The sequence below is a fragment of the Myotis myotis genome, unplaced genomic scaffold, assembly GCF_014108235.1.
Source record: "Myotis myotis isolate mMyoMyo1 unplaced genomic scaffold, mMyoMyo1.p scaffold_m19_p_13, whole genome shotgun sequence".
Lineage (NCBI taxonomy): Eukaryota > Metazoa > Chordata > Mammalia > Chiroptera > Vespertilionidae > Myotis > Myotis myotis.
Window position 1 is genome coordinate 58,250,189 of NW_023416317.1, and position 25,297 is coordinate 58,275,485.

The 25,297-nt window shown below is 42.8% G+C and overlaps 1 protein-coding gene across 7 annotated transcripts in view; it reads left to right on the forward strand.

The window, feature by feature from the left end:
- The window catches only part of SETD2 (SET domain containing 2, histone lysine methyltransferase), an 88,213-nt gene that overhangs the window by 36,172 nt on the left and 26,744 nt on the right, over nt 1–25,297 (forward strand). For 5 of the 7 annotated variants that reach the window (XM_036333763.1, XM_036333764.1, XM_036333765.1 and 2 more), the window contains 4 exons: nt 1,299–1,425; nt 4,774–4,908; nt 5,922–6,041; nt 7,431–8,093. In XM_036333763.1, coding sequence (XP_036189656.1) covers nt 1,299–1,425; nt 4,774–4,908; nt 5,922–6,041; nt 7,431–8,093 — 1,045 coding nt within the window. Of the gene's footprint in view, nt 1–1,298; nt 1,426–4,773; nt 4,909–5,921; nt 6,042–7,430; nt 8,094–10,741; nt 12,048–25,297 lie in introns of those variants that run through there. The other 2 variants (XR_004971679.1, XM_036333769.1) reach the window with 2 other exon arrangements.

A 25,297-nucleotide genomic window follows, 5' to 3' on the forward strand; every position in this document is an offset into this window, starting at 1 on the left:
TTTTAATTATAGAAATGTCAACAGTGTGTGTGTGTAAAGAAAATAGTACAATAAATCTCTATTCGTCATTCAACTCACACTTAATCTTGTTTCATCTATGCCATATTGTGCTTTGAAAAAAAATTGTTACCTAGTTTTGTTTACCAAAGTCAATAAGTAATGAAGCAGCAGTGAATGCCCCAAGCATCTACATTGTGGTTTTACAAAACCCCACTAAAAAGGAACATGGGTCCTTGGAGCAAGCTGATTTCAAGCTTAAAACGCATTGAACAAGGTGATCTTGGATTATCTTGTCGTACCAGAAAGCCAGTTATAAAACACTAGAGGCCCGGTGCACGAAATTCATGCAAGAGTGGGCCTTCCTTCCCTGGCTGCCGGCACCGGCTCCCCTCTGGCTCCTGGGACCCGGGCTTCTCTTGCAGCCCTGGTTTGGTCCTGAAGGACATCCGGTCTAATTAACATATTAGATTAGGAGGGTCATGTCCAAGGAGCTCAGGAGCTAGCTCAAATAGGCTCTCACTTACCAGAAGTGGGAGAGTTCCTAGTAACACTTAAGCATCAATAGGGTAACAACTGCAGCAGTTTGAAACACATTATGTAGAATCCTTGAATATTAATAGCATTTTGAAAATAAAATTGCATTCATCGTAATTGATGAGAACCAATTCATGACTTTGAAAATGAATTTTAAGAATTAAAAAAGAAAGAAAGAAAGCATTTATTCTGCCTTTCCTAGTGAATTCTACTTCAGGTTTAACCGAATATTTGATGAGAAGAAGTTCTTTATAGAGGTTATTTCAGCTAATAAATGAAGTATAATGAACGGTATCACCATTTCACAACACCTCATGGACTAATGTAGCTGGGCAGTGGTCGTGTTTTTTACTGTCCTCTATACATCTTTTTATAATAATACATTTAGTTGTTCTATGTGCCAGTCAAATATTTACATATAAGTAATAGATATTAAACTATTTAAACAATTTTGTTCTTAGTCCAAATATGTATATGAGCTCTTATTTTCATATATTAGTAAGTACTTTTATAAAATGAAGAAATTACTAATTAACCTCTTGGCTAGTTTTGTCTAGCTAATAAAGGAATATTAGAAAAAGAATGAATATTTTTAAGAGAAATTTTCAGGCTTTGCATTAGATAGTATCAGGTTTTTTGCAGTCTCAAAATAAATTATTTTTTCTTTAGTCTAGATTGACTTCTCTCTTGTAATTATTATATTGTCAACATTTTTATATGGTTTACCTTCACACACTGACATTTCTCCTGCGCTCCTTGAACAGAAAAGAAGCGCAGAAATGTTTCTGTGGGTCAGCTAATTGCCGGGGTTACCTGGGAGGAGAGAACAGAGTCAGCATTCGAGCAGCAGGAGGGAAAATGAAGAAGGAACGATCCCGTAAGAAAGATTCAGTAAGTGTCGTGTCTTTTTTCAGATTTCACCATAGACATTTTAAGGGAGGTAGCTTTTCTGATTGAAGTTTGAAAAGTCAGAACTACAACCAGAGAAATTCAGGGTCAGGTGAGATAATCATGGAAAAGAAGCATGAATGATGGCCGTTTTTACTTCAGGGTCACAGGGATTAGAATTGGATACGTTTGAGAAATAATGAAGTCATCTTGAAAACACATGTGCTGATGATTTTTTAGAGCCAATAAAACTAATCCTGCTCCATTTTTTTTTTTTAAATCTTTATTGTTCAGATTATTACATTTGTTTCTCTTTTTTTTCCCCCCCATAACTCCCCTCCTCCCAGTTCCCGCCCCACCCTCCGCCCTCACTCCCCACCCACTGTCCTCATCCATAGGTGCACGATTTTTGTCCAGTCTCTTCCCGCATCTCCCACACCCCTTTCCCCCCCAGGAATAGTCAGTCCATTCCCTTTCTATGTCCCTGATTCTATTATAATCAACAGTTCATTCTGTTCATCAGATTATTTATTCACTTGATTCTTAGATTCACTTGTTGATAGATGCATATTTGTTGTTCATAATTTGTATCTTTACCTTTTTCTTCCTCTTCCTCTTCTTAAAGGATACCTTTCAGCATTTCATATAATCCTGGTTTGGTGGTGATGAACTCCTTTAGCTTTTCCTTATCTGTGAAGCTCTTTATCTGACCTTCAATTCTGAATGATAGCTTTGCTGGATAAAGTAATCTTGGTTGTAGGTTCTTGGTATTCATCACTTTGAATATTTCTTGCCACTCCCTTCTGGCCTGCAAAGTTTCTGTTGAGAAATCAGCTGACAGTCGTATGGGTATTCCCTTGTAGGTAACTGCGTTTCTTTCTCTTGCTGTTTTTAAGATTCTCTCTTTATCTTTTGCTCTTGGCATTTTAATGATGATGTGTCTTGGTGTGGTCCTCTTTGGATTCCTTTTGTTTGGGGTTCTCCGCGCTTCTTGGACCTGTAAGTCTGTTTCTTTCACCAGGTGGGGGAAGTTTTCTGTCATTATTTCTTCAAATAGGTTTTCAATATCTTGCTCTCTCTCATCTTCTGGCACCCCTATAATTCTGATGTAGGTACGCTTGAAGCTGTCCCAGAGGCTCCTTACACTATCCTCGCATTTTTGGATTCTTTTTTCATTTTGCTTTTCCGGTTGGGTGTTTTTTGCTTCCTCGCATTTCAAATCATTGACTTGATTCTTGCGCTTCTCTGGTCTGCTGTCGGGAGTCTGTATAATATTCGTTATTTCAGTCCGTGTATGCTTAATTTCTAGTTGGTTCCCCAATATAAGATCGAGGGTCTCATTAGTTTTCTTGTAGATCTCATTAAGTTTATCGGCGGCTTCTAAACAGTTCTTGAGAGACCTTAAAAGTGTGGTTCTGAACTCTATATCTTCCATTGACAATTTTGTCCTGTTTCTTTGTCTCCGCATTTTGTTATGCTTCCTTGGTGCACCCCCTAGTGGTCTTTGTTCGCAGTTTTATAGTTAAATCTTGATTGTTGTAGCTAATTCCAGGGAGGGTTTGACCTCCAGGCCAAGTGGCTATGAGAATCAGCTGTGTCAGCAGTGAGAGAACTTCTGTCCTCTAGGGAGGTGCTAATCTGGCGTTTGCCTGAGGCTATCCGGCAAATGCCTGTGTGCAGGGCTTGGGCAGGGCGGGTCGAACAGGATCAACAGGGTGGGCTGGAGAGAGCAGTTATGGCGGCTCTCAGTCCTGTCCCCAGGGGCTCTGCCTCTCTGAGTCCCAGTACCCGCTGCAAAGCTCGGAGAGAAAGCTGCACTCGCTCTGACCGAAGCCAGACAGTCCCGCTTCTCCCGTTTGAGTCTGGGTCCCTAAAGACTCGCCCGTATCTGGAGCTCAGAGTCTGCGACTCCCTCCCGATTGAAAACGCCAACCGCGCCCTCCGCCGCCAGCCCGCTCCGCGCACTCCGCACCTCAGAATTTGACTTCAGCACTGCGCCTCCTCTGAGTGTCCGTATGCGTTTCTCTTTCCTCCTAGTTGTAGGACTTCCACTCAGCCAGCGTTCCTGTGGTTCTGGGTGATGTCCCTTCCGTTTTTTGGTTTCACTTTTGAAGTAGTTGTTCAAGGCAGCAAACTCCAGCGTTAACCTATGCCGCCATCTTGGTTCTCCAAAACTAATCCTAAGTAAAATTAAAATGTTTCTCTGTTAGCTCACATGAGGCTGGTCTGTATCCCTAATCTTTCATATTGGTCTGTTTGGTTTGGACCTCTAAAATTTGCAAGTGTTCTGAAAATCTCTAAAAACCCTCTTTGGAATGTGAAGTGAGTTTTGAGAGGTAACAGGCAACATTAGAGAAATAGTCTCAAGTGGTCTTTTCACTTAATACATTAGAACAGTAGTTGATAGCCTTTTTCTACCCGGCTCACCTGAGTCACTACTGAAGGCAGGGGATTTCTTGTTACTTACAGGGGCTCTTCACTGGGACAAAGTCTCTGTTATTGTTGTTGTTTTGTAAATTCCCCTCCTTCCCTGAGGATTCCTTTTTCAGAGCTGTGTGTGCGAGCCTCACAACCACCTGTGAATCCTAGTGGGGGGCTGGGGAGGTAGTTAGCATATCCCTCTGTGATCTTTTGCAGTTAGCTCATTCCTGGGCTTGTTATGAACCAACTAGAGGCCCGATGCACAAAATTCGTGCAAGGGGCTCGGCCCTCGCAGCCCCGGCTTTGTCTGAAGGTCATCCAGACGGTCCTTCAGCTGTTCGGTCTAATTAGCATATTAGCTCTTTATTATATAGGCTACTGTTCAGAATCATAAATGACGTCAATCTTACGGTTTAGATGAGACACAACGAACATGGAGTAGATAGAAGTATAATGGTTCAAGATTATGTGATTAAGCCCAAATTAATTGAAAATTAATTATGAAGAAACTAAATTCTATAAGAAGACATAGATAGCAGAAAGCTTTGAAAAATGCCATTTTTAAAATGCAAAAAAGGGGGAAAGTTTATAATAAACACCCATGTTTCTACCACCCAATATGGGAAAAAAAACTCTTCAAAGTGTTGTGTGTGCTTCAGCTCTCTTTTTAGAGAACATATATAGTGCAGCTGTATGCCAAGCACTATTCTAAGCACTTGACATATTAACTTGCTTAATTCTCACAATAAGCCCTTACTTAAATAATGTACAGGGAGAAACATCAACATTGATCGGCTGCCTTCTGCATGCCCCCTACTGAGGATTGAGCCCGCAACCCAGGCATGTGCCCTGACTGGGAATCCAAAGGGTGACCTCTTGGTGCATGGGTCGATGCTGTTTGATAACCAGATGTTTCCTTTGCTGTGGTAGGTGGATGGAGAGCTAGAAGCGCTGATGGAGAACGGGGAGGGTCTCTCTGATAAAAACCAGGTGCTCAGCTTATCCCGGCTAATGGTTAGAATTGAAACTTTGGAACAGAAACTTACCTGTCTCAAGCTCATCCAGGTGAACACTTTGATATTTATTAATATATTTTTTATTTCTGAATTTGATGTGGGACATTTAAACTATAGTTCAGAATAAATGAATGAAGAAGGAATAATTCTGATGAGAAGAATTTCTGTTATTTTAAAAATGGATATGTGAGTTCTGCATGACTTTGAAAGCATGTATTCTTAAAAACGGCTTGAGATTTCAGCATAATTTAGTCTGTTAGTAGATCCTACTTGCTTTCTCTCTTTAATCAGAGAACATGGTGAGTTTTTTTGTGCAACAATTCATGATACTTGATATGTTCCTTTGCTGTGGTAGGTGGATAGAGGGCTAGACGCTCTCCCGTGGTTATTAGCATAACAAAGCCATTTTAACCACAGGATCTCAAAGCAAAAAATTTTAACAGTAATCTCATTTACTCCAGCTTATCTTTATAGTTTTAGCTTTTTCAAAAAAATATTTTTAAAAAAAATATATTTTATAGATTTTTAACAGAGAGGAAGGGAGAGAGAGAGAGAGTTAGAAACATCGATGAGAGAGAAACATCGATCAGCCGCCTCCTGCACATCTCCTACTGGGGATGTGCCTGCAACCCCAGGTACATGCCCTTGACCGGAATCGAACCTGGGACCTTTTAGTCCGCAGGCCGATGCTCTATCCACTGAGCCGAACCGGTTTCGGCAGTTTTAGCTTTTTCAATAAAAATGTTGAATGTAAATTTTTTCTTACTCCTTTAGAATTGGATTTCATTGTAAATGACATATTAATGTTTATATAATTTTCTACTTTAATAAAGTAAAGGTTGACTGGATATATTTTGGGTATCAAAAAAGATTATAATCTCTTACTTGAAAGCATTTTTCAGTTACATAGTTCTAGTTGAGGTAAAGTAGTTTCTAGGTTTTTTGGAATATAAACAAACTCTAGTTTTCTCTGTGGGCCCTCTTTAACATTCTGTCTGGTGTTCTCTACACCCTCCACCCCCCCCCAACACCCCGCACCCTGCTTCCCTGCCGCCATGAAAGAACACTCACTCCCAGTCTCGTCTGAAGTCCTTTCTGGAGCGCCATGGGCTGTCTTTGCTGTGGATCTGGATGGCGGAGCTGGGGGACGGCCGGGAAAGCAACCGGAAGCTTCAGGAGGAGGTCAGTTCACAGTCAGTGCTCTTGATTCTTAAAGCCACTTGTTGCCTAGGTGGGCGGGATGCGAAGCTATCAGAGACGATGAGTTTAGCATCACATTTACTGCTGGTGTGAAGTATTTTTATCCCAAGGTCATCCCAACTATAACCTTTACATGTACTTGTCTAGTATCGAGTTTAAGGGCAGTATTACATAGTTGGGAACTGGGAGTGCAAGATATAATACCATAGTTAAGTGAAAGATCCCGTCTGTTGCTAAAACCATAGTTCTTTATGTGTTGTTGTTTTTTAATTTTTATTGATTTCAGAGAGGAAGGGAAGGGGGAAAGAGATGGAAAGATTAATGATGAGAGACAATCATTGATCAGCTGCCTCCTATATGCCCCCTACTGGGGATCAAGCCCACAACCCTGGCATGTGCCCTTGACGGAATCGAACCCGGACCCTTCCGTCCACAGGCTGATGATGCTCTGTCTACTGAACCACACCAGCCAGGTTGCTTAAAACCATAGTTTTAAAAGATAGGAACCACGTGAACTCACTTCTGGGGCTGTAAACAATTAGTGAGGAGCTGAATTCTGGATGACGAGTAAGAACATTGTGGGGAATAAATGAGTGTTTTAGAAGATCCAGGTGAATGTTCGGTGGTAGCATTGTCAGTGGGGCTGTTATTTACACCTTCCCACGAAATAAATAAAATCTGATGTGGTTCAGACGTCATTCCTTTTAGTCACGATGAAAAGTGGGCACATAAGCCATTGTCTGGCCTTGATTCTCCTCCCAGGGGGCCTGGCAGCAAGCAGAAGTGGGGAGACCTTGGAGTTTGGGCAGAACTGCAGTGCAGGCTGAACTTGGGAAGGAACTCTTGTATTTAGGGCGGGAGGGTGGTTATTTCTGAATGAAGAGAGTCTCTTTCCTGGGTGTATCAAAGGCTAAAGAGGTAAGTATCTGTGGTTTTCTGAGTCTCTGTGAGACATCATTTAACTATATGTGGTTGCATAGTTCCCGTACTGTATCACAGTCACTTGGGAAACTTTTAGAGAAAGATACCCAAGGTGATGTCTGGTAGTTAAAATATTTTTAAAAATCTAACCAGGTGGGGAATATTAATATGAATCACTCCTATTTGATGTGAGCAGTCACCGGCTGTACCTGTTATTTTTGCTGTTGAGTCTTATTGAAAGTTTTCCTTCCCTTTGATAGATAAATATTATGACAGTTGAATCTTTTTGCGACTACAGAGACTTAGGTCTTAATTTAATAAGACGGTAAAAAAACAAAGAACAAACAAAAAAACCCCACTGCTCCTGCAGAAATGATCTGGCCCCCATCCAGAGGTTTGAAAAGTCAGGTGTACAAAGTGATGTGATTTTTTTTTATTGTGTTTAATCAGATTATAAAGACTTTGGAACACTTACCTATTCCTACAAAAAATATGTTGGAAGAAAGCAAAGTACTTCCAATTATTCAACGTTGGTCTCAGACCAAGACTGCTGTTCCTCAGTTGAGTGAAGGAGATGGGTATTCTAGTGAGAACACGTCACGGGCTCACACACCGCTCAACACACCTGATCCTTCCACCAAGCTGAGCACCGAAGCTGACACAGACACCCCCAAGAAGCTCATGTTTCGCAGACTTAAAATTATAAGTGAGAATAGCATGGACAGTGCCATCTCTGATGCCACCAGCGAGCTAGAAGGCAAAGATGGCAAAGAGGACCTTGACCAGTTAGAAACCATCCCTGTAGAAGAAGAGGATGAGTTACAGTCACAGCAGCTACTCACACAACAGCTGCCTGAGTCTAAAGTTGATGGTGAAATTGCTGGGGAGGCCAGTAAGCTACCCACCCCTGAACCGGAGGCTGATGTCGAAGTAGAGCCGAAAGAGAGCAACAGCGCGAAGCTAGAAGAGCATGTTGCTGGGGAAACGCCGTCCCAAGATGAAGAGGAGGGCGTGTCTGATGTGGAGAGTGAGAGGAGCCAGGAGCCACCAGATAAAACCGTGGATATCAGCGATTTGGCCACCAAGCTCCTGGATAGTTGGAAAGACCTAAAGGTAAGAAAAACAGTTTTGTTCATTTTAACCTGAATTACTCAAGTTTAGAGTTGCACAAACTTTAAGTAGGATTATCTACTTTTCTAGCTATACATGTATTTTTGAGAAATGGAATACCATCTTACTATCAGCTAATTATTATAAATGTCTCAAACATATTTTAAACTTTGGCAAAGAGATATACCAGCTAAACTAATATACAAATATCCCCTTTTTCTCATTTAGGAAAGTGTATCACAACAGGGAATTTAGTAATTCAAGTGCTCTTCACAGTGAAAACAAAAACAAAAAATCCTTTGAGGTACAAATGTGTGGTTCTACATTTGAAAATTCTCTGTAAAATTCTATAGCAGAAAACAAAGAATGTTTTGGATTAACTGAGAATTAATTTAAATGAAAAATTAATTAGAAAACCAAGGTTGTATAGCACCTTTTCATAAAACATGATTTAGCTTAAGTTTCTGTTCCAGTAAAACAACTTCATATGGAGCAGCGCTAGTTGGTATTCAGTTCCAGTGTTATGTCTGAAATAGACCTGTCTTTAAATACCTATTTCTTTAGAAAAAATACGCTATCTAGCGGGAAAATAGAGGTGGGGAAGCCTTGCGCTTAGACATCATCTCCTGTTAAGGAGGGAGCAAGGTGTGCAGGGTTTGCTTTGCAGAAAACCTGCCTGGCTCTTGGATAAACAGATGTAACAGGATGAGCCTATGAGAGATGTGGGCCCAAGGCATCTGAATCTTGGATCCAGGTCTTAAGGGTCCTGTGGGGACAGTTTACATTTCTAGCTCCTATTTTCTGTTCCTCCTTTCTGCTACCAGAGGTGAAGCATCCAGGTAACCCAGCAGTACTCTTTCATTTGCAGCGAGATGGACACCTGAGCCCTCCCTGCCCCCAGTTATGACGACAAAGCTCACCGAGTAGATCCTGTGATTTGAGCCATAATGGAACTGGCCTCACACTGAGCAAAATGAGTAGCTCAGTGTTCCTGCACCGTGCTTATTTTTGGCTTTTGCATTTTGTTGTGTCAGGACCCTTCTTGGAGTATGGTGTGGTTTCAGCTCACTTACCCATTTGAGCTCTTACTCATGCTACTCTTCCATCACTTACAGTTCAGTGTAAACTCAGCCTTATGAAATCTGACCTTTTTATAAATCTAAAAAGAAGGATTCATAATAAGTCTGCTTATGACACAACATGTGAACTACAGAAATTGGAATTGCAATTAATTGAAAGAGATGCTGGGACAGTCGCTTGGGTGGATCTTCATTTAAGGCCCGCTTTTGTTTCATTCTTCCCTGAAAGAAGTGGTTTGTGTTTAGAGACTGCTAGGAGAGCCTGTGCTACGGCTGGCTCATAGGGAGCTGGAAATGGGGACAAGTGCACTGGTGAACATAGAAAAGGCCTTATACACAGGGTGTTATAGAGAGAGAAGGGAGTTGTAGACCCAGCAGTTCACTTTTGCCTGAGAAGTCTCTGATTGGTATAACTAAAAAAAAGAAAAAGACATGATTATCATAATTCCTTAAAACCCTGTCTCTTAAAATCTGGAGAAAGTGAATATTTTTATTTCTCTATATGGTAGTTTTTTTATTGTAATTGTAATGGTATGAATTATTCTCTGGGATTTCCTTAACCCAGTTCGAGATAATGTATTTTAAAGTCACATTCTAGACATACATTTTGAGTCCTACAGAATTACTTCTGCCCCTGCTTTTAATCCTCCCCACTCCTGTCTGAAAGATCAAAGGAGTTGCACAGTGCTGTGTAGCTTGATGGTCCTCTTGAGGTTTAAAATTTTATTCGTACTTAAAATATATCCTCCTCACTCTTTCTACTTTGGGTTTATCCCAATTTTTAGCATTAAGGAAGCCATTAACTAAATGCTCTTTCTTCAAAGTTGAGTTTGCTCTGGAATCATTACCCATCTGCGATTGCATGGCTGAGACATGTGTTTGCTTGACTGACTGTGATGTCTTGTTACACGTTGGTGCTAGGGTTCTTAATTAATTCATCTATTCTGTTAACATTTACAATGGTTCTAACTTCAACACGGATTACGGTTGCCTTTAAAAATATTCCTTAGCTAGCATCTAGCAAGAACTCTGAAATCAGGAACCTGTGATTGAACATTTTAGAGAAATACATTGACTTGATGTGATGACTGTACAGTATATCCGTGCTCTCCCGGCATTGAAAGAGTTAACTACTTCTGTCTGACTTCCACCTATGTGTTCAAGTAGAAAGAAAAGAAAAGGTCTTGGCAGAAAAGAAAAGGTCTTATTCAACCCGTCTTTACTAAGCACCTGTTGCCCAGCACCGTGTTAGTTGCTGAGGTTAATTCCAAGATCATACTGAAAAGCATTGGCTTAGGCTGTGGTTATGTTAGCCACTCCTGGCTTCCCTGACCTGGGCCACCTGCACTTTGCTGGAGTGAGTCCCACTTGGCCTTCCTGCACCTGGATGGAGTGAAGAGCGCAAAGCAGTGGCTTCAGATTCCTTAGTCTTGGTTTTGCTGTGAAGGCAGACTCTAGGGATCATCAACAAATGAGAGGGCGGGAGGGAAGGGAATGAAGCTTCATGAATTACTCTTTGTCCTCCCAGATCTGATGATGATCCCTCTTGTAACTTGAACCATTTCCATCTAGCTTCTCAGGGCAGCAAGGAGCTTGTTAACATCACCAGCTGACCATGTGTCTCCTTTTCTCAACTCCATTTTCAACTTCGTGCTGAAGAAAAACAAGAACCTAGCGTGCATTCTGTGAAGAAACAGGAAGAAGGTTGGGAAGTTGGATGATGCATGAAAAATATAATAGGTGAAAAGAGGACAGAGGTGGTTAACTCATGGCGCCGGCGTTATTTTGGTGCGTCCATTGCCGACAATGGATGTCGTTCTGGGAAAATCCCGACTCCTGGCGAGAGAGGATTAAGTGAGCTGCTTTCTGTGCCTCTGTACACAGGACCTCTGCCTGCCTTGGCTCCAGGCTTACACGTTCTGACTCGTAAAGTAAGCCTGAACGAGAAACATCCTCTAGCACACGGCTGCACATGAGCACGCCTTCACGTTCACACGCAAACTCACTGGGTTACGTTTTCAGCAGGGACATGTACATGTATTTCTGTTCGCAAAAGGAGTTGTACATCACCCCTCATGCTGAAAATACACCCTAGACTTCACAGGGTAAAACAGCTGGTTGTAAGTGGTGATTAATTATAACCTTGACTGGAAAATCTTCATTCATTTGGATCATAAGACAAAGAGGTAAGGTTCCTGTGAATTTGGCAGCTTCAGTTGCAATTAAACACCCAAGAGATGGTGATGGCTGTTGATTCCAGAGCCTGTCTTGTAGACCTGTAGGTACAGGGATGTGCCTCTCCTTAAGATGAATTCTGGGTAGTTATAGTTACACCTGGATGAGATGATTTACGGTCAACATTTTGTAACATGATAAGTTGGACACTTCTTAATGGCCATTCTTATTCTTACCTTTCATCTTTATCTCCAGATATTACCTTTAATTCAACAAACACATTATTTTCCTAGGAATTTAAGCATTAAACTCTCTATAGAAATAACATGGAGTTATCCAACTAAAAGTTTTGAGTTTCTGCTTGGAATTTTGATCTGTAACTAATATTCTTTGTGAAATCTGCAATGCAACATTTCAAAATGAAATTTTGTGCCCTGAATTTTTGTAATAAATTTTTAAATCCTTAGTAGAGGTTATTCTATGTTCATAAAGATCAGTATTACCTATCTTTATCTTTAAAATGTATAATTGACCCCAAGAACACTGTATTAGATACTGGTTCCTTGGTAAAAGGTAAATTGGCCTTAAACTTATTAGTAGTCCCTTTGTTATTATTGGATAAATACTTCCATCTAAATCGCAGGTTGGCCAAATCTGCTCCACTGCCCGTTTTTGTAAATAAATATTTTTTGGTTTTTGTGTGTTTGTTTGTTTTTAACAGCCATGTTTGTTCGTCTGGGGCTGCTTTTCATGCAGTGGTAGAGTTGAGTAGTTGCTTCATTAACTAGGTGACCAGCAAAGCCTAAAGTATCTACTGTCTTCTTTACCGAATACGTTTGCCAACACTTGATCTAAACAATAAAGTACAGAATGTGGTTGCTCTAAACATTCTGATACTGAATCAAGTCATTTTTTTTTATATATATTTTATTGATTTTTTACAGAGAAGAAGGGAGAGGGACAGAAAGTCAGAAACATCGATGAGAGAGATCGATCAGCTGCCTCCTGCACGCCCCCCAGTGGGGACGTGCCCGCAACCAGGGCACATGCCCTTGACCGGAATCGAACCCGGGACCCTTGAGTCCGCAGGCCGACGCTCTATCCACTGAGCCAAACCGGTTCGGCTTCAAGTCATTTTGACAATTTATTATTTGGGGTGCGCTCTTAATTCTATTTCCCTAAAGGCATAATAATCATGTTTTTATAACCATGAAGTTAAAAAAAAGTCTTGACACTATTTAGGAAAAGTTACTTTATTTGGATGTAAGACTGTCTGAGAAGTGGGAGACTATATACATTACTAGGAGCCCAGTGACTAATTTGTGCACCTTGAAAGGAACTGTGGGCCATGAGGCTGTGGTAGGCACAGGGGCGGGTCTCGGCCCATCCTCCACACCCACGCCCAACCCCTCCCACCACGGCCCCCAGTCCCCTGTCTGCCAGCAGCCCCGCTCCTGCCGCCATTCCATGTGCTGACGGCCCCAGGCACCAGCGGTGCAAGCAGTGGCTCCGGCGCTGGCAGCAAGTTTGAGCGCTGGGCGGGACCACGGTGCGTGGGAGCAAAGAATTTTCAGTAACCGCCAGAGGCTTGCCCCGATGACAGCAACTGGCACCCCACCTTGGTCTGGTGCCCCCTCATCTGCTCCACCATCCCACTGCGGCCAACCCCCGCCATGTTCCGCCCCCTGGTGGTCAGTGCACGTCATAGCGACTGGTTGTTTGGTTCCAGTTGTTCCACTGTTCAGTCTATTTGCATATGAGCCTTTTATTATATAGGGAAGGATTACTGGTCTGGAAGAGACCTTTAAGGAATATTGGTTTTCCCTCAGGCCAATGATCATGTTAGTTAGAAATGAGAATTTTTGAATATAAATAAGTTGGTGTGACTTAGTTTTATATGTAATCATAATTAAAAAATAAAAATTTTCCTTCTGAAATGTTCTTGTAATTTTATTTTTTATTTTATTTTATTTTTTAATATACTTTTTATTGATTTTTTACAGAGAGGAAAGGAGAGAGATAGAGAGTTAGAAACATTGATGAGAGAGAACCATTGACCAGCCGTCTCCTGCACACACCCCACTGGGGATGTGCCGCAACCAAGGTACATGCCCTTGACCGGAATTGAACCTGGGACCCTTCAGTCCGCAGGCCGATGCTCTTATCCACTGAGCCACACCGGGCAGGGCATGCTCCTGTAATTTTCGACATACAGGAAAACTGTATGCAAACCCTGGTATATGTATTCTGCATATAATACACATTTTAGTGACAAGTGCAGGAAAAAGAACTCAGCTTAAAAAACTTTTTTTTTTTTAAGAATTTGATCTTCTGTACATTTTATTTTATTTTTTAAATATGTTTTTATTGATTTCGGAGAGGAAAGGAAAGGAGGAGAGAGAGAGAAACATCAATGATGAGAGAGGCTCAATGATTGGTTGCCTCCTGCACACCCCCTACTGGGGATCGAGCCCACAACCTGGGCATGTGCCCTTGACCGGAATCAAACCTGGGACCCTTCAGTCCGCAGGCCAATGCGCTACCCACTGAGCCCAACCAGTTAGGACATTTTCTTTTTTAGCTTAAAAAATTTTAAACCCTTCACCCAGATTCCCCAATTTAACATTTTACCAAATTTGTCATATCGTTTTTTCTTAAAAAGTTTTATCTTCTGCCCTAACTGGTTTGGCTCAGTGGGTAGAGCGTCAGCCTGTGGACTCAAGGGTCCCAGGGTCGATTCCGGTCAAGGTCATGTACCTTGGTTGCGGGCACATCCCCAGTAGGGAGTGTGCAGGAGGCAGCTGATTGATGTTTCTAACTCTTCTATCTCTCTCCCTCTATGTAAAAAATCAATAAAATATATATATTTTTAAAAAGTTTATCTTCTAAAGAGGTAAGTTTTACAGATGGACACCTACTGCCCCTAGATGTTTCAGTGTGTATTTCATCAAAACAAGGGCATTCTTCCTCATGACTTCAGTAAACGTATCAAAACCAGCAAATCACAGTGACACAACAGAGCTCCTTCACATTGTGCTGGTTGTGCGTATAATGTTCTCGATAGCAAAAAAGAAAAGAAAAAGAATTTTTTTCTGTTCCAGAATCTAACCTGAGATCAGTAGTTACATTGAATTGTATGGCTTTAATATCCTTTACTTGGGAATAGTCCCTCAGTCTTTGTCGTTTATAACCTTCACATTTTTTTACTGCTTTTCAGTTTCTTAGAATATTTCTCCATTCTGGCTTGTTAGGTTTTCTTTGGTGTGGATTCGGGTCATACATTCTTGGTTAGAAATGTTACAGGCGTGTCCGTCCAGGATGTGGGTTTGTGCCGTTGTTGGCGTTGTCAGCGTGGGTCACTTGGTTAAAGGGGTGTCTCCAGGGTCCTCCGTGTGAAGTCACTCTTTTTCCCTTTGTAATGAAGGAGTGTCACTTAGAAGCACCTTTGGAAATACGGAAATACTGTTTTTCCATCAGATTTATCCATTAGTTTCACCATCCCGCGGATTTGCCTGAGTCACATAATTGTGATGGCTGCCAGATGGTGATTTTCTAATCCATCGTTTCTTTTGCTGCTTTGTTTTTTGGTTGCCGTTCTTTTGTAAGCAAGAGCTTTCCCTGCTCTCCCATTTAGTTCTTTATTCATTGATAATGTCAGTTTAGACTCATGGGTTCTTGTTTTTATTCAATGAATAGTTATCCATTATTTATTCAGTGCTTAAATTGTCCCTTGAAGTCATTGCTACTGGGACGTCACTTGTAGGATTGTCAGCAGACTGTAAAAAATACGTACGTATGTCTGTCTGTGCGTACATATAAAAATGAGTGCGTGCGTGGGGTGCTTGACCTCTCCATCGTTTCTCTTGCCTTCCCTTCTGTTCGTCTGACCCCACGCCCTCTCCTGAGGCATCTGCATTTCCTTCTGGCTCTCACTGATGTTCCTGTTCTGCCTGCCCCTTAAAGGCGGTATTTCTTGGGGCACCTGAGTTTTCTTTGTCCTGCATGTGAAATAGGTCCTATCGTCTCTTCTTTGCCATTTTAAATTTAGGTTCTGGTTATTTCTCAGATATGTTAACAGCTTCCTATTTGTACTTCCTGCTCCCATTCTTTCCCCCTTTAATTACCCTTCACTAGAGGCCCAGTGCACAAGATTCATGCACTGGGGGTGGGCCCCTCAGCCCAGCTTGCGCCCTCTTGCAGTCTGGGACCCCTGGGGTGGGCGGGCAGCCGGAAGTCAGACATCCCTCTTGCAGTCTGGGGCTCTCGCAGTCCGGGACCCCTCACTCCTTACCACCTGCCTGCAGCAGAGGCAGGAGAGGCTCCACCACCACCGCTGCGCTGGCTTCTGGCTGAGCGGCACTCCCCCTGTGGGAGCACACTGACCACCAGGGGGCAGTTCCTGTGTTGAGCATCTGCCCCCTTGTGGTCAGTGCGTGTCATAGTGACAGGTTTTGTCTTCTGGCTGATTTGCATATTATGCTTTGATTATATAGGATCATGCTGTAGCATTATCTTTTTAAAAACACAGATGTGATCAATAATAGGAATCTCTAGCAGCATCACAGAAACTCCTGTTACTAAAAGAACAATGCCTGTAAATGTCCGGGGAACTAAATCAGGGGAGGTACTTCTATGTTTACCTAAGCTTCTTGCCCAATATTTTCACTTAAACACTCAGTGCAAGAGTCACATAAAACTGTTCATATATACAGCGTGGGGCAAAAGTAAGTTTACAGTTGTGAGCATGCGAAACACAGTTTATTCTTGTATTCTTATTTATTAATTACTGTATTTCCCACAAGAAAAACTATAAACCTACTTTTACCTCACCTTGTTTTCACCTTTTATGTACTTGTATATGCTGCTCTCTTTGCTTAGAATATCCTTCCTCCTTCTTTCTTTCTCTCCCTTCTTTCTCTCCCTTCTTTCCTTCCTTCTTTCCTTCCTTCCTTCCTTCCTTCCTTCCTCCCTCCCTCCCTCCCTCCCTCCCTCTCTTCCTTCCTTCCTCCCTCTCTTCCTTCCTTCCTCCCTCTCTTCCTTCCTCCCTCCCTCCCTCCCTCCCTTCCTCCCTCCCTCTCTTCCTTCCTTCCTCCCTCTCTTCCTTCCTCCCTCCCTTCCTTCCTTCCTCCCTCCCTTCCTTCCTCCCTCCCTTCCTCCCTCCCTTTCTTCCTCCCTCCCTCCTTCCTTCCTTCCTTCCTTCCTTCCTTCCTTCCTTCCTTCCTTCCTTCCTTCCTTCCTCCCTCCCTCCCTCCCTCCCTCCCTCCCTCCCTCCCTTCCTTCCTTCCTTCCTTACGAGTTATAGTTGCAGTTCATCTTTTATAGTGTTCTGTCCTGGCCTATATTTCTATACTGTGGTAGTAATCTTAACAGATTACTGAAATTACTTGCTTAGATTCTTGTTTCCCCTCACTGGGCCATGAGATCTTCAAGGGCAAGGACCTTTTCTTAATCTTTGTGGTAAGAGTTAGTTTTATTATTGTATCGTCATACTAGCGGTTATAATAATAGTTACTGCTTAATAATAGTGAGTGACCGTGCCCCAACAGTTTGTGTTACATTTAGTAGCCGAGTGACCTTTTGGAAAATAGAGACATGTTCCTGTCCGTGTCCTATTTAAACCATTTAAATGGTTCCTTACTACGTTATTAAAATTAAGTTCATTTTTCTTTTTCTTTTTTTTTAAATTCTTTATTAGTCAAGGTATTACAAATGTGTCCTTATCCCCCCCCATTAACTCCCAAAGTTCATTTTTCTTAATGAGGCTTGCGTGTCATGGCATAGTCTAGTCCTCATTTATTGATGTAGTCTCACCTCAAGCCTTTCTGGCCCACCAGTTGGCCTGTGCTGCTGATGTTCATATATACAGGTAAACACACACTCACTCATTCCTGAAAACACTTTCTTTCGTTCAGATGTCTCCTTTCCCCAGGAGAGCCATTCCTATTCCTCCCAGAAAAAGCATTCTACCCTTTCATGTGCTCTTAGGACAGTGATGGTGGACCTATGACACGCGTGTCAGAGGTGACACGCGAACTCATTTTTTTGGTTGATTTTTCTTCGTTAAATGGCATTTAAGTATATAAAAAAATATAAAATATATAAATCTTTGTTTTACTATGGTTGCAAATATCAAAAAATTTCTGTATGTGACACGGCAGCAGAGTGAATTAGGGTTTTTCAGAATGCTGACACGCGAGCTCAGAAGGTTCGCCATCGCTGTCTTAGGACGCCTCCCCAGTCCTGGGGGACAACCGTTCATGCTTGTGCACTGTGTGAGGGCAGAGCTGCTGCTCGCTGGTCTCGGTCTCGGTCTCGGCTTTCCCCGGGCACGTGTTTTTATCAGCTGTGAGTGGGAACAAACAGGTCCGTGAGGTTGTTTAAGTGACAGAGATAGGAAGTGACAAAGGTCTTTGATTTCCTGTATCTTTCTACTCCTTTTTCTGATCCAGCAAATAGTGATGTCTATACCCTTGCTAGGCAGTTCGTGTAATTATGGTGAATACTTTTCAGGTTTATCTTAATCTGCTTTTGATTTAAAAACTAGTAAGTCCAAATTCCTTCTGAAAGCATAGAAACTGTCCTTTGAATGTTTTGTTCAAGTGGCTTTTTTTCCTTATTGTTTCAGAGATCTCAGCCTGTGACCCAGGACTGAACTTCAGGGGATTTTCAGAGCCTGCAAAACCTTGGAGAGGGGGAGGTTCTGGGCCAAGGAGTCCATGAATACGAGCAGCCTCTCAAGCAGGAGAGGCATGAGCTGTAGTTGGAAAGGGGAGAGCTCCCAGTCTTCACTGCAGTGCTGGCTTGACTAGTACAATCAATAGGAAGCCACTGGGGTTTTTAAGTTATAATTAGAAACGTTATAGAGGAGCCACATTTGAAGTGTGGGGGGACAGCTTAGTTTTGAAATTAATTTGCCTAGAAAACAAATCTGAAATTGGAAAAGCATTTAATCATTATGACCTTGAGGCGGTCATAACCTTGATGTTCTTCAGTGATCAGAGTTTGCGGACGCGTGTGATTCTGTGTACACTTCACTGCTGGGCTGGAGGGAGTGGAACGCAGGGATCTGTGTTGGCTGCTCACCTGGCGCTCAGGACGCCCTGTGAGCCTCACACGTTGTATATGCACGTGGAGGACACAGCATCGCGGAGGCAGGTTCTTTAAGGCGGGGAGACAGGAGGGGGAGGCTGGGGAGGACAAGTTACACTGCATGGCGGTGAGCTCAGAGGGCTTTTTCAGGTAGGACACTTGCTGAAACAGCACAGCAGGAACAGGTTGCCGTGGGGCGCCCAGTTCCTTAGGCCTGTGCCTGAGACCGCCCAGCCCCCGCGCATGGTCTTTGCCATGAACGTAGTCCCAACGCACAGAGGTCTTTCCTTCTATATTAATCTTTAAGACAGACCATTACCCTGCGCGACAGGAAATTCAGAAGGCACACAGTGAGGTGTCTTGTTTCTTTCCCTGCCCCACATCCTGTTTCCTGGGGACAACCAATCCAGCAGCGCCGGTGACCTTTCAGAGACAGGCCTGTATGTTATGGATATGGGGGCTTGTTGTTTTGTGTTTTTTATAACATTTTTATTGATTTCATAGAGGAAGAGGGAGAATCATCGATTGGCTGCCCCCGCACACCCCCTCCTGGGGATTGAGCCCACAACCTGGACATGTGCCCCAACGGAATCAAACCATGACCTGGTTCATAGGTCAACACTCATCCACTGAACCACACTAGACAGGCTGTTTTGTTTTTAAAGCTGGCAACACTATTTAGCTCCTTGCTTTTTTTTTTACTATACTAGAGGCCTGGTGCACGAAACTCGTGCACCAGGTTTTGGGGCGGGGGGGTAGTTCCACAGCCTGACATGCACCCTCTCCAATTTGGGAGCTCTCAGGGGATGTCCTACTGACGGCTTAGGCCTGCTCCCCATGGTTCTCTGCTCTCTGCAGACCTGCCTGCTCTGTGCCACCGCAGGCCCTGGTGTCTGCTCTCTGCGGGGGCCCTGCTGTGTGCTTGCCACGGGGGACTGTTTGCCCCTCACCGCCGCGGCCAGGGGCAAGCAGGGCCCTGCTGTGTGCTTGCCACGGGGGACTGTTTGCCCCTTGCCCCCGCAGTGAGAGCTTAAAGGACTGGGGGACTCCGGTGGTGCTGAGGGGACTGGGCACCGCCATCTGCATATTCCATCTTTATTAGATGGGGTTGTAAACACTGTATTCTCCCAGTCTATAAAGAACGCATTTTTCACAGGTGCATTGTATTTCATTATATAGCTATGCAGTAACGAGTCTCCTGTTAATCATATTAATCAGTCCCCTATCTTGGCCATTTAGGTTGATTCCTTTCTTTAGCTTAGCAGCAAGTAACTTTTACTTAAGTCATTTTGAACACAGTCACACATGGGAATATACATTTTGGATAAATTACTAAAAGTAGTAATCTGAGTCAGAGTCTGTTATTTGTCACTTCGATAGGTATTGCCAGATTGTTCTTCATAGTGTTACCAGTCTAATTCTCATCAGTAATGTGTGTGCATAAGAGCACCTACTCACCACATGCTGCCCAACACAATTATGTAACTATAGTCAGACTGAGAGGCAAAAGTGAAGTATTATTGTAGTTTTAATTTGCATTTCTCTTAATGCATGAAGCATTGAATATCTTTACATTTGTATTTCTTGTTTTAGGAACTGTGTCCATATTCTTTGCCCATTTATCTGAGTTGCTTAACACTGAAGCTGAATCTTACCACCTTTCGTCCTTGAGTGCTCAGCTCTCCGAAGTTAGAAGAGTATATCCTCGGGTTTTTATAAACAAAGCTATTCTCCACTTTTTCCTCTCTTTCGCTTCCTCTACCCCTCTCCTGTGTGAGATTTTATGAAACTTCCATACATGTATGTTACCTTCTAAGTTTTTCCCCCGGTCAGATCTCAGGACCTCTGTGACTTAATGGCAATACCCTACCCCCGCTACTTGTAATACAATTTATGAGAGAAAATCACAGACTCTTCTGCTTTATAGGTCCATGATGATGACAGTTAAACAATCCTTTCTGTTAAGGGAAGGTAAACCTTGGTTATAAATCATTACCACTGAAAGTCTTTTCACAGAACTTAGTTTTGTTAATTGAGAGAATGGATTTTCAGTCTTTGTACTAGTGTATAGGATCATAAATCAGGTATATGGCAGACTCACTTATCACCCAAAGAAGTGCTTTTATTTCTCTAGATCAGGGGTCCTCAAACTTTTTAAATGGGGCCAGTTCACTGTCCCTCAGACCATTGGAGGGCCGGACTATAGTTTAAAAAAAAACTATGAACAAATTCCTATGCACACTGCACGTATCTTATTTTGAAGTAAAAAAACAAAACGGGAACAAATACAATATTTGTATTTGCATGTGGCCCGCGGGCCGTAGTTTGAGGACCCCTGCTCTAGATCAAGCGTTGGCAATTTCATGGATACAGTATTTTTGTGTATGTATGAATCATCAAACAAAAAAAATAATGAAAGAATTGATGGGATGGAATAAAATACTTAAAAATACACACACATTCTTTACCAGATAATTAATATTCTTAGGGGCAAAAGATACTAAAGATGAGTTGATACCATTTTATTCTTCCACGGTCATGTTTAAAAAAAAAATTTTTTTTTTACTGATTTCAGAGAGGAAGGGAGAGAGAGATAGAAACGTCAGTGATGAGAGAGCATCATTGGTCGGCTGCCCCCTGCTCGCCCATCGAGCCCACAGCCCAGGCCTCCACCTGGGCATGTGCCCTGACAGAGAATAGAACTGTGACCTCCTGGTTTGTAGGTTGACAACTCAACCACTGAGCAACACTGGCTCGCTGTCGTTTTTTTAGATCTTGGACTTGGAATAAACACACGTGTTGAGTCTTCCATGTCTGCGTTTTCCACCCCTTTCTATGTATAACTCATAGTCACCCTGCAAGACAAGCCAAATGTCCATTTCCTTCCGGATGCTTTTCCCAAGCCTCTCCAAACCAGGTTCAACATGCTTCACTTACCGTTTCCTGTGTACCTGTCCTCAGAGAGCGTATGTTTCCCTTCTCGTCCTGAATGCTTGTGGAGTCCTGCTAATTGTGGCTAAGAGTGTGTGCTTTGGGCAGAGGCGAATCTAAGTCTGGAGTCTAGGTCCGCGATATCACTCGCTCTGTCACTGTGACCTTGGGGTAGTTAGCCTCTGGGCCTATTGTATGTGCGGTAAGAGCATGTGAGTGCGGTTAGAGGGTGAGGCACACAGCAGGCAGTGCCAGCCACGTTTATTAGTCTGAACCCTTGGCAACAGGTACTGTGCATCTCCAATGTCCAAAGCATAGGAGACCCTTCATACCTGCTTTTAGCACGTAGCTGTTGCTTAAGTAGTTGTCCTATAAGTGAGCAAATCATATTTCCACAAGTAGCATCTCCACCTACATGTATACACTTTTATAAAAGGAATATTGGTGTCTCATGAGCCTGTTAATGACTTGGTGCTTAGCAAACAATATCTGAAAGTTGATTTTCAAGGCTTTGATTGAAGAGGAAGATTGGTCACGTGTAGACTGTTCTAAGCATTGGAAAGTTTAACATGTTGCACAGACACACTTACTCATCTGACCCTGGAAATATTTGTGGTGATACCTGAGGCCTGTAAATAGTGTTTTTAACCAGCGATGAAAGAGAACGGTATATAATAAAACCCTAATATGCTAATGATATGCTAAGGCCGCTCAACCACTCACTAGGACGTGCACTGACCACCTGAGGGCAGACACTCTGAACGGTAGGTTAGCTTGCTGCTGGGGTCCCGCCCATCGGGACTGAGCAAGACGCCCTGGAGCCTCCCATCGTCCCTCCTCAGCCGGCCAACCTCCCACGTCCCTCCTCGGCCGGCCAACCTCCCACGTCTCTCCCTGGCCCCAGTCATGCACTGGTGGGGTCCTTCGGCCTGGCCTGCACCCTCTCGCAATCCTGGACCCCTCGGGGGATGTCGGAGAGCCAGTTTCGGCCCGATCCTGCAGGCCAGGTTGAGGGACTCCCCTGGTGCAGAAATTCATGCACCTGACCTCTAGTGATGGTATCTTTAGTAACAAGAAAAAAGCATGAGATATATAATACTTTTGAGTTATTTAGCAATGTGTGGTGGATTTATACAAATTAGAAGTAGAATTTCACTTGTTGGTCCACTCAACAATTAATTGAGTGTTATGTGCCCGGCACTGTTCTTGGTGCTAGACATACAGCAAAGCGTAAGATGATCTTGGCCCTAAAGAATTACAGCTGAGTGTCTATGAGCCTGTGTGTTAGTTGGGAGCATTGCCTCGACACCAAAAGAAATAAAAGAGGGTGATGTGTAGAGAATGTTAGTGGGAGTGGGGAGCCAGATTCATGTAGGCCCCTTTGAGGGCAGGGCTTGCCCCAGAATCCGGGTCCCCTGACTCACAGCTCAGTGTTCTTTAATAATATGCCCGTCTCTTGAGTAGAATTTTTTAAGAAGTAAAGTGATTTTACATAGAGGGTTAAAGTACATGAAGCCAACTCCGATAGATACTTTCTGCAGGGGATTCAGGAGCCTGTGGGTATGACAATATTCCAAACAGACTTCCAGGCACGTAGGTGCTGCTGCTGCCTATTCACCAGACCAAGGGTCTTAAAAGGCGCTCAGTGCTTTCCCATGACTGCTTCTGCCTCCGTTCTCAACACGGCGGGACTTTGGGAAACCTTAGTGCCTTTCCAGGCTCCAAAGTCAGTGGTCTGAGTTTCCACTTTTAATTTTATTGTGATGCCCTAGCCAGTTGGGCTCAGTGGGTAGAGCATCGGCCCAGGACTAAAGCGTCTTAGGTTTGATTCTGGTCAAGGGCACAGCACCTCCACTGCAGGGTCAGCTCCGGCCCCGGTCCGGGTACTTGCAGGAGGCAACCAATTGTGTCTCATGTCAATGTTTCTCTCTCTTTCTGTGCCCGCCCCCCCCAAAAAAATCAGTGGACAATATCTTCCTGTGAAGATTACCAAAAAATAAAATAAATTTTGCCCTAACCGGTTTGGCTCAGCGGATAGAGCGTCGGCCTGCGGACTGAAGGGTCCCAGGTTCGATTCCGGTCAAGGGCATGTACCTCGATTGCGGGCACATCCCTAGTAGGGGGTGTGCAGGAGGCAGCTGATCGATATTTCTCTCTCATCGATGTTTCTAACTCTCTATCCCTCTCAACTTCCTCTCTGTAAAAAAATCAATAAAATATATTTAAAAAAAAATAAAAATAAAATAATTTTTTTTTTTATTGCTTAAAGTATTACAAAGGGTATTACATATGTGTCCATTTTATCCCCCCGCCCTAGACAGTCCCCTAGCCACCCCTATCACCCAATGTCTTATGTCCACTGGTTATGCTTATATGCATGCATACAAGTCCTTTAGTTGATCTCTTACCCCCCTACCTCCTGCCCCGCAACCCTCCCCGGCCTTCCTGCTGCAGTTTGACAATCTGTTTGAGGCAGCTCTGTCTCTGTATCTATTATTGTTCAAAAGTTTATAATGGTCTCTATTATCCATGAATGAGTGAGATCATGTGGTATTTTTCCTTCATTGACTGGCTTATTTCACTTAGCATAATGCTCTCCAGTTCCATCCATGACGTTGCAAATGGTAAGAGTTCCTTCCTTTTTAGAGCAGCATAGTATTCCATCGTGTAGATGTACCACAGTTTTCTAATCCATTCATCTACTGATGGGCACTTAGGCTGTTTCCAGATCTTAGCTATGGTGAATTGTGCTGCTATGAACATAGGGGTGCATATATCCTTTCTGATTGGTGTTTCTGGTTTCTTGGGATATGTTCCTAGAAGTGGGATCACAGGGTCAAATGGGAGTTCCATTTTCAGTTTTTTAAGGAAACTCCATACTGTCTTCCATAGTGGCTGCACCAGTCTGCATTCCCACCAGCAGTGCACAAGTGTTCCTTTTTCTCCACATCCTCTCCAGTACTTGTCGTTTGTTGATTTGTTGATGATAGCCAGTCTGACAGGTGTGAGATGGTACCTCATTGTTGTTTTGATTTGCATCTCTCGGATGATTAGTGACTTTGAGCATGTTTTCATATGTCTCTTGGCTTTCTGAATGTCCTCTTTTGAAAGGTGTCTATTTAGGTCCTTTGCCCATTTTTTGATTGGATTGTTTATCTTCCTTTTGTTAAGTTGTATGAGTTCCCTATAAATTTTGGAGATTAGGCCCTTATCAGATATGACATTGGCAAATATGTTTTCCCACACAGTGGGTTTTCTCGTTGTTTTGTTGATGGTTTCTTTTGCTGTGCAGAAGCTTTTTATTTTGATGTAGTCCCATTTGTTCATTTTCTCTTTAGTTTCAAGTGCCCTAGGAGCTGTATCAGTGAAGAAATTGCTTCGGCATATGTCTGAGATTTTGTTGCCTTTGGATTCTTCTAGAATTTTTATGGTTTCCTGTCGTACATTTAAGTCCTTTATCCATTTTGAGTTTATTTTTGTGTATGGTGTAAGTTGGTGGTCTAGTTTCATTTTCTTGCATATATCTGTCCAATTTTCCCAACACCATTTATTGAAGAGACTATCTTGGCTCCATTGTATGTTCTTGCCTCCTTTGTCAAATATTAATTGAGCATATTGGTTCGGGCCGATTTCTGGGCTCTCTATTCTATTCCATTGATCTATATGCCTATTCTTGTGCCAGTACCAGGCAGTTTTGAGAACAGTGGCTTTGTAATACATCTTGATATCTGGTATTGAGATCCCACCTACTTTGGTCTTTTTCAGGATTGCTGCAGCTATTCGGGGTCTTTTTTTATTCCAGATGAATTTTTGGAGAGTTCGTTCTAGATCTCTGAAGTATGCCGTTGGTATTTTAATGGGAAGTGCGTTGAATTTATAGATTGCTTTGGGTAGTATGGACATTTTAATGATGTTGATTCTACCAATCCATGA